This window comes from Hevea brasiliensis, chromosome 2 (genome assembly GCF_030052815.1).
Source record: "Hevea brasiliensis isolate MT/VB/25A 57/8 chromosome 2, ASM3005281v1, whole genome shotgun sequence".
In the NCBI taxonomy this organism is placed as follows: Eukaryota; Viridiplantae; Streptophyta; class Magnoliopsida; order Malpighiales; family Euphorbiaceae; genus Hevea; species Hevea brasiliensis.
The window spans coordinates 14,895,201-14,905,281 of NC_079494.1; the positions used below are offsets into that span (position 1 = coordinate 14,895,201).

Sequence of the window (10,081 nt, forward strand, 5' to 3'; positions counted from 1 at the left end):
GCCAGACACTACCATGCTCGGCTTTATTTTTTTTTTATCAATTGTTTTTTTTTTATATAATTTTAAAATAAAAAGTAAATATTATGTTAATAAATAACATTATAATAATTAATATTTTAGATCATAATATTTTTATTATAAAAAATTATTTTTAATTTAAAATTAAATTAAAATTTAAATTAAATAAAAAATACAATATAAAATGTTATTAATTTTATTTTAATAATTATTTTAAAAAATTTAATAAATTACTAATTATAATTAAGCATTATTATTATTTTCAAATAAATCAAATAAAAATATTATTTCATTGAAATCAAATACTCTATTATTTTGAAAGTTATAATTAGATTTACTTTTGTTATATTATTTATTAATACTTATATTTAAACATTTGAATTTTTTTCATTTGTTTGGCATTAAATGAGAGATAAAATGAAAAAAAATATGTGAATTAAAATTATAATAGAAAAAAGAGAAAAAAATTAAAATTAAAATGCAGAAAGAGGCAATAAAAAACTAGCAATTATGAGAAAAAAAATACGTGCAGAAAGAGGCAAAATTGATAAAGTATCTCCCCAAAATCAATTGTGTTTCTACTGTTTGTAAAGAGATTCAGTTTTAATGCATTTATATTAATATGTTATTCAATTGTTAAATTTTTTATGAATATGAAGTTTTTTAAAATTAATAAAATATTAAAATTATTGAACATATTAATAAAATTAAATAGATGAGTTAAAATTGACAATATATAATGAAAATATTTGAATAATTTGTCCATTGATACGTTTAATTGTTTGTAATTAAATATAATTACTAAAATTCAAAACAATATTAAAAGTTTATGATTAAATTGATAAAATTAAAATTTTTGCTTAAAATTAGGGATATTAACAGGTAGACATCCACGAAAATTATCTTGCCTATGATTAATATTCTTATTATCCGAACTCGTCCAAAATCATATTAAAATTTTCCCTCTATTACCTAAACTCATTTTAAATCTCATTATTATTATCTGAAAATATCCAAACTCATTTAATTTTATATATTTTAATTAATAATCTACATAAAAATAATTTTTATTAATAATTTATATTTTAAAAATTTAATAATTATATAAAATATGTAAACTTTTTATTTAAATATACTATATAAAAATTTATAAATATTATGATAAAAAAATATATATTTTATATTTAATTAATTATTTATATAAATGGATTTCTGTAATAAATGCCTATATGTAAAACTAAAACCCGACATGGATATTATTTTTCAAAACTGAATATGTTCCAAACATGATTAAATACTACCCAAACCCATCCCATTATGCTTCAATTGGATCTAGCACCCGCAAATATCCAACTTGTTGCCATTAAAATTGATAATTGACATAATTTTTTTTTTTTACAGTTTAGTCTAAAATTAATTAAACACACAATAAATAAAATTAATATTGACCAAATGGACCCATTAATTGAGACAAACAAGATTTTCAAACTTGATTTAATTATCGAACTAGTCAATAAGGGTTAAGATTAAACTGAGTCAAACTTTGGTTTAACGGCATATTATGAAATAATTATCAATTATTTTATAAAAGTAACAATTAAGGAAAAATTAATAATAATCCTTAATTACAATTAGTCATTTATATTAGTTTTTTTGAAATAATTATCAAAACAAAATTAATAACATTTTATATTTAGTAATTTATTAATTTTTCGAAATAATTATTAAAATCAAATTAATAACATTTTATATTGTAATTTTTTATTTAATTTAATTTTTAAATTAAAAAAATAATTTTTAATAATAAAAATATTATGATCTAAAATATTAATTATGATAATGCTATTTATTAAAATAATATTTACTTTTTATTTAAAAATTATAAAATAAAACAATTAATAAAAAAAATAAAATCAGGTACTATCTATGGTAGTGTTTGGCTTTAGTTTTGTTTTTTAATAATTTTATTTAATAAATTTTAATTTAAAAAAATTACACGTTATTATGAATAGGGTCTTGCCTTTTCAATCCATTTTGAATGCTAGTATAACTAGTGTCCGTGTTCAAAACTTTTCAACTCAACAAAATTTTACCCCTTTGATAATTAAGTTCAAACTAACCCCTCATTGTATATTAATATTTCTGTTACACCCATAAAGTAGAAAGCCCTCTTCCAGGTGTGGGATGGATAATGTTGAACTTTGATGGAGCTAGCAAAGGCAATCCTGGTTGAGCTGGTGGGGTGCTTTAGGACCATTTTGGAAGTTGGGTATATGATTCAGCTGGGGGTTTGCACCTCACTGGAGGCATAATTTCAAGCCTTGATTCGAGGACTTAATGTGGCATGGGATCCGGAATGTAGGAGATTGGTTGCGGAGATGAACTCTAAAGTTGTTCGAGGACTTAATTCTGGACTTGATTAATGGAAAGCATGAACAAAAATCAAGGTTCAAGAATGTGTTAAATCAATGTAAGAGCCTTCTAAATCATCCCTAGATGATGCAATTATATCATTGTTATAGGGAAGTCAACAGTGTTGTTGATTGCGTAGCCAATATGGCAGTTAGAGCTAATGCAAGTTATAATTTTCTCCATTCTGCTTCTACAAAAATAGTAGAGCTGTTGCAGTCTGATGTGCAGGGCACTACTTGGCCTCTGGAAGTGCGGACAGTCCAGTGAGCTTGTTCCTTTTTAGGTTATTCCTCTCATTTGTATTAAAATAATAATAATAATAAACTGTCAAAAGACTATCAAAAAATCATCAATTAACACATTAATAACATGATTTGTTGGTAGATACTAGCAAGGGCAAGCACGTGCAATAGGTGGGAATTTATCTCATGCCCATACTTGTAGCAAAAACAACACACATCCTCTCTGTTGCTATATCGGATTGGTCATATTACATAACTCTCGAAATAAATTAGCTAAGCATGCCCCACTTAAACTGTAACGTCTCTAGGTTTATCAAAGGAAGGAAAATCATGCTAACACTTGATCCTTTCTTATCGAGAAAAGTATGCCACCATGGATGGGGAAAATAAATGCACAAACATGAAAGTGTACGACACATCATCAGCATCAGTAGGAAAACGATTAAAGTAATGTCTAAGTCAAATAAGATTCAAGTGTGAACCTCTCACTGCCATTATCTGATTATATGACCCTAAAACCCTTTTTGGATAAATTGTGGGAGAGAAACGAAAATAAAAGAAGGAATTTTTATTTTATTTTCCATCCTTTTTTTCTTTTTTGTGTTTGAATAAGTGCAAAATAAAGGATAAAAAGAACAGTAAAAACAAAATGATAAATATGTAATTTTATTAATAAAAAGCCTAATTTCACTCATTGATTTCTTTTTTTTTTTTTTAATTTTAGAGAAAATAACTAAAGAAAAATAAAATCATTTTCTTTTTTTATCTAAACAAGGAAAGTTAGTTTACTCTAGTTATTTTAATATTTTGCTTCCTCCCATTTTTCAATCTATCCAAACAGAGTATAAGTACAACCTCTCGCAAATCTTTCCCTTCTGTCCCCTGGCAGACTCTATTAATCGAATTTGAAAGCTAACATCATATAGTGTAATGATGCGCTCACTCTTCATCATATGAAAAGACTACATCTCTAGTCACCATGTCTCAATAAGAGCGATATTGAGATGCAGATTGGAAGAATCCAAAGAAAAAAAAAAAAAACAAAAATCTCTTTTGATGCAAATATGGTACAAAATGATTAAGGACATCAAGTAGACAACCTTCTACAATATAAAACTGCCAAATCACCTCGCATTCGAAAAATTAGCCAATTTTGTTAGGAAATTTGATTTTTTGTATAATACAATTAATCAAACATCTGCTTAATTCATATTGTTTCAACTATACCTTCTTATATTTGATAGCATCTAAGCGATGCATGCATTATAAGCAGAATAAGCTAGGATTGTATGGTCTTGGCTGAATGAAATGTCTAAAGAGAAAAGTCACATAATCAATGGCAAAAAAATAAAGCAAGACCAAACAATCAAATATGCTCTAAAATTTTGGTACATCACTTTTCAATACATTAAAATATAAAGGCAAAATATACTTAAGTACCTTGTAATATCTTGCTTTTAGCATTCAAGGTCTATATTTTTTTCCGTTGCAACCGTTGCAATTCAGGTCATATATACTTTCGTGTTGTTAGCATTTAAGTAACAAACACTTCTCTCCTCTCCGTTTCTTTCCCCTCTCTTTAAGAAGAACTAGATCTGTGTACAATATGAAAATCAACAAACATCAAACGAGTTAGATCCCGAGTCACCCATCTCACCCATTTTGACATCTGATCCTAAAATTGAACATTCCCACTCGCAGACTTCTAGTTAAAAGGACGTAGCACCACATTGCACTAGCAACCAATATAAAACCATATAGCAAAGACCCGAAGAATTTGCATGCTTCAACCCAACAATCTGACTCAAAATCGTGAAATAAATTTCACTAGAAACAAATTCAGCTCGCTTCCAAAGAACTTCAAGATTCTCAATTTCCCAGGCTTCCCACATATCTCAAAACGAAACTAAATACATTCTTGTACAAATACAACCCCTTCACAGAATCGTCGACCCTCTCTAATAAATCAAATTCCAAGTTGTACCAATTTGTCATCCAGATTTTGGGGATTAGCTTCTGTCAAAGTGGGATTTGTTGTCGAAAGTTGCCCACGGCTGGCAAAAAGAGAAGGACAACTATTTGTAGCAATGTTTAAATTCATTTGTGCATTATGACATCTACTGTCCCAAGCATGCTGGATATTATAACTGCAGATATTCAACAAATGATAGGAGGAGGGCACCATGGGTAGATCTCTGCTATTAATAGTGATGTTGCTCCAACGACCAATGTTCATTTTTTCCCTATTCCTCATCTTCTTTGGAGCTCATCTTTTAAGCATAGGGTGGTGAAACATCAAATTCTACAGTAATTGGAAAATTCGGTAAAGGTTCTGGTGATACCATTTCAGGTGAAAAGTCGCTTGCAAACAAGGAGATAAGAAAAAAAAAAAAAAAAGGGTGGAGGAGTCCAAGATACAGAGACGGTTAGGAGATGAGACAAATAAGAAATTAATGGAACCAAGTTATTGTATTAGAAATAATGTTATGTTTTTTATTGAGAGGAATTTACGGCTATTAGACGATTTTTCCTTTTTGAATTATGTGGGTCCCACATTATTTCTTTCTCATATCAAAATAAAATAGGGTTATTTTTTATTTTAAATAAATGGGCCCATTTCGCCATGTCAAGAAATTTAACACCACGATCATTTTTTCTCTGCCACATTACTGCTTAGTTAATATTTTTTTTAACATCATTAATTATTTTTATCATTTAAACGCTAATGAATAAAAAAAGTCTTGAATTGCAAAAATTAAAAAAAAAAAAGAAAGAAATTGCAAACCTAAATGTTAAAAGTTCAATAGTCGAAGGTACTAAAGTGTACTTTGTGCATATAATGAAAAACAAAAGAGGAGAGCTTGGAGAGTTAAGCTATTTCAAACGGGATATTAGACAGGTGTAACAGAAAAAATAACATACAATAAGGAGGTGAGTTTGAGCTTAATTATTAAAAGGTACAATGGTGTTAAGCCGGAAAGATTTGGAGATAGGACTTAGTTATATTAACATTCAGAAGGTGGACGCTACTCATAGTAGCGTGCAGGTTGGCATATCAGTGAGATTTTATAGTAAACTTATAGTAGCGCGTAGCTTGAAGGAGTGATTCACCTACAAATTCAAAATTCAAGCAATGTACCCCATCAGCCTCATTTATCCCCCATATAATCCTCACGTACAAACCGAGTAATCATATTAAATTTTGATAATAATATATTATAATAAAAAATTTCTTAAAAGTTAATTTAAAATTGAAATTAATATATTATTAAATTAAAAATTTAGAAATAAATTATTTATGAAGTAAATTAAAATTTTTAGATGAATTCATGTTGTAATTAAAATTTTGTAATTTTGATAGTAATATGAATGAAAGAAAAATATTTGTATTTTTTAAAAGAAATTGAATTTAATATTTTTCTATATATACATACATGTAGTGAAGAAGAGAAAGAAAAAAAAGTTAAGAGGAAAAATAGAAAAAATGATTTCACGTGTTATGGTGCTACTATAAGTAGCATCCCGTTAGTCTTATTTTGTGATTAGAGATTCACGCTGACTGCAAGCTATTCATAGTAGCGTTGATCAGCTAAGCTCCATTTAAAGTATCGTCCCTCATTAAAACGTTAATATGACTAGCGTCATGCCTATTAAACGCTAATTATACTAGTGTCCCATCTCTAAATTTGTCTAACTTAACAACATTTTACCCCTTTAATAATTTAGTTGAATCTCACCAATTCTTGGATTTTTTTTTCTTAAAAATAAAAGTCAATTTCTAATGGGGGAGCTTTTTCTAATGAGGGAATGAGATTTCCCTTTTGCCTAGTGGGGAAAGGAAAGGCCCAAGGGAGGCGCTTAAATATTTTCTCACGATCACCAAAACAAGTGGCTGTAATCTTACAACCAAGGTTGCCACTTGAATTGGCGACCATTAGGCTCGAGTTTATGGCTTCACAACCATCTTTTAATGGTGCCATCTGCCATCTTTACTCAGCCATATATCGACACTTCAAATGTCCTTAGCACAATCTTCTGCACTTAAGTATCCATTTCACTTTGTCCCTCAAGATGACCCATATACAGGGAATTTTTATATTTTCTCATATTATGAGCAATACTTAATTCCTCTTCCTGCACATGCTCGACCATATTTGATTTGAATACTTCAGATTAAAAAAAATATATTTGATTTGAATACTCCATCTATATTCAATTAAACCAAGTTTCAACCAAATTAAGCCTGAATAGTAGAGATATTATTTCAGCTTAATTCATAATTAGCATATAAATTAAAAAAAGAATTATTGCAATTGAAAATATTTAGGCTTTTGGCCTTTTAGAATTTAAATTTAACTTAAAAAAAAATCTCAATCACCCATTTTGAATTGGAGTATAGATATAGATGATATTTTAAAGAAAGATCCAAATTTGCCTATACAATCCAGTTGTAGGGACTAAGGGTCTGCTAAATTTGTACGTTACGTTTTATCAATGCGATTGTCTGGCAGACTTGTAAAATCACTTTGATTCTATACAGTAAAGCCCTCTCCCGCCCCCCCTTGGGGCTTTTTTTTGTGTTGCAGAGTATTTGGTAAGAGTATGGAATTTCATTCATTCTTTATTCTCAAAAAATTAAAAAGACAGGAGAGGAGGTAGCCAGTAGAGCAAATGGAAATGATGATAATTGAAAAATATACCAACAATTTAATTCTCAATTCCACCCTTTAATTTTGTTTTTTCAGTAGCAAATGGTAGTTTGAGCACAGACATTCATAGCATTCTAACTGACAAGCAAACCATAACAACAACGGCAGCCATATATTATCACACAAAAAGAGCATCCTTCAATCAATATTTCAATACTCATCTCCTTCGTCACCATCCTCCCCTTCGGCAGATTCAGCACCAACCTCCTCATAATCCTTCTCCAGGGCAGCAAGATCCTCACGAGCCTCTGAGAACTCTCCTTCTTCCATGCCCTCGCCGACATACCAATGCACAAAGGCACGCTTGGCATACATGAGATCAAACTTGTGGTCAATGCGAGAGAAGACTTCCGCAACACTCGTGGAATTGGAGATCATGCAGACAGCCCTCTGCACCTTAGCAAGGTCGCCTCCTGGAACAACAGTTGGTGGCTGATAGTTGATACCGCACTTGAATCCAGTAGGGCACCAATCAACAAACTGGATTGTGCGCTTAGTCTTGATGGTGGCAACAGCTGCATTCACATCCTTGGGCACAACATCACCCCGGTACATCAAGCAGCAAGCCATGTACTTGCCATGGCGTGGGTCACACTTGGCCATCATGGAGGAGGGCTCAAAAGCGCTATTGGTGATCTCAGCCACTGAAAGCTGTTCATGATATGCCTTCTCAGCCGAGATGACAGGGGCATAAGAGGAAAGCATGAAATGGATCCTGGGATAGGGAACCAGGTTGGTCTGGAACTCTGTGACATCCACATTAAGAGCTCCATCAAACCTCAAAGAGGCGGTGAGGGATGAAATCACCTGAGAAACACAAGCAAAAAAATTCCTCATTAGTAACAACAGTGTGCATAGGCCTAAAGATGTAAAAGAATACCTACCTGAGAAACAAGGCGGTTAAGATTGGTGTAAGTTGGACGCTCGATGTCAAGAGAGCGCCTGCATATGTCGTAGATAGCCTCATTATCAAGGAGCACAGCAACATCTGTGTGCTCAAGGAGAGAGTGAGTTGAAAGAACACTATTATATGGCTCTACAACTGATGTGGAAACCTGAGGCGAAGGATAAACAGTGAAACCAAGCTTTGATTTTTTGCCATAGTCAACAGAAAGACGCTCCAAGAGAAGTGATCCAAGACCAGAACCAGTGCCACCTCCAACAGCATTGAACACCAAGAATCCCTGGAGGCCAGTGCAGTTGTCAGCAAGCTTTCTGATACGGTCCAAGCAGAGATCAACAATCTCTTTCCCAACTAATACAACACAAACACAATTATAAGCAACTGCCCAAAATAAATGTCCAAAACAATAAGAGCAGAAATAAAGGGTTTTGATGATAACTGGTATAGTGGCCACGTGCAAAGTTGTTGGCAGCATCCTCCTTGCCACTAATGAGTTGCTCAGGGTGGAAAAGCTGGCGATAAGTTCCAGTCCTCACTTCATCAATAACAGTGGGCTCAAGATCAACAAACACAGCGCGAGGGACGTGCTTCCCTGCACCAGTTTCGCTGAAAAAGGTGTTAAAAGCATCGTCCCCTCCACCGACGGTCTTGTCACTTGGCATCTGGCCATCAGGCTGAGAGAAAAAAAGAGGATTTCATCAATTTGACATAACATAAATTTTAAAATAGAAACCAAAATGCCTAAACAATCAAATAAAAAGGGTGTAGAATCAAATTACGACAATTAAAAAAACCCTAAAGAATGAAGAGATTGATTAATTTTAGTTTATACAATCCGATAAAAAGCCAACGGTCTCACAACATATCCCAAATCATTGAAATCTTTTCGATTATAGAAGAACTGAATTCGGAGAACCACATCAAACGCTGTTAAACAAACGATCAGATATGAATTTAAATCCCAAAATCACAGATCTAGACAGAATGTCAAGAAACAAACAGAATGGAGATGAAAAGGAGAGGGAGGGATTACCTGAATGCCATGCTCAAGGCAATAAAGTTCCCAGCAGGCATTTCCGACCTGAATACCGGCCTGACCAATGTGAATCGAGATGCACTCTCTCATCTTGTCTGATTCAAAAATAACAAAGAGAATTCAAGAAAAACGTTAAAGAAATAATCGAAGAACAGAGATTGATCGAAAGCTAATGCTAAGAGCGGCGTTTATGAAGACGCCTTCAAGCTCCAGATGTGAGATGTTCTGATCTCGCGTTTCTGGATTATATATAGGGACAAATATGGGTAAATGGTGGGTACAGGATGGCACAATCCATTGGTTAGTTAACCATGGTTAAATAAACCGATCAAATTATTATTGTCTACTGTACTCCAGGTTGGCCCAACAAACCATTAACCATGGTCAATTGCCCGCTCAATTTTGAATTTTGATTTCGTTGGAAAAAATTAGAAACATATGTGTGCCATAAATGGTTTTGAAGAAATTTTGAATTTTGAAGAAATTGCAATGTTGCCATAAATGAGTTAAAAGTTACGTGGTAATCCTGAGAAGGATAATAATGGCATTTCAGATGGCATATCATTGCCCTTGCCTTGCTGCGGGTTACGCCAGTTGGGCTGTCAATTGGGATTAGATTCTACGTTTCAATCAGTGGGCCCAAATTTGGAATTTAGATCGGCCCAACAGTGAGAGCCACAACCACCGTCACCGTGCTGATGGGGAAATCTAGATAAGAGACACCATGGCTAGGGTTACTTTCTGCTTTTTTCCTTGTTCA

General features: G+C 32.2%; 1 protein-coding gene across 1 annotated transcript; it reads right to left on the minus strand.

The window, feature by feature from the left end:
- Positions 1-7,356: 7,356 nt before the first annotated feature.
- On the minus strand, positions 7,357-9,795 carry LOC110652209 (tubulin alpha chain). The gene is made up of 4 exons (XM_021807769.2): positions 9,319-9,795; positions 8,725-8,959; positions 8,266-8,636; positions 7,357-8,188 (listed from the first exon to the last, which is right to left on the minus strand). Exons 1-4 carry the CDS (start codon positions 9,409-9,411, stop codon positions 7,532-7,534), a joined length of 1,356 nt encoding a protein of 451 aa, XP_021663461.1. The 5' UTR covers positions 9,412-9,795; the 3' UTR covers positions 7,357-7,531.
- Between the last annotated feature and the right edge of the window lie 286 nt (positions 9,796-10,081).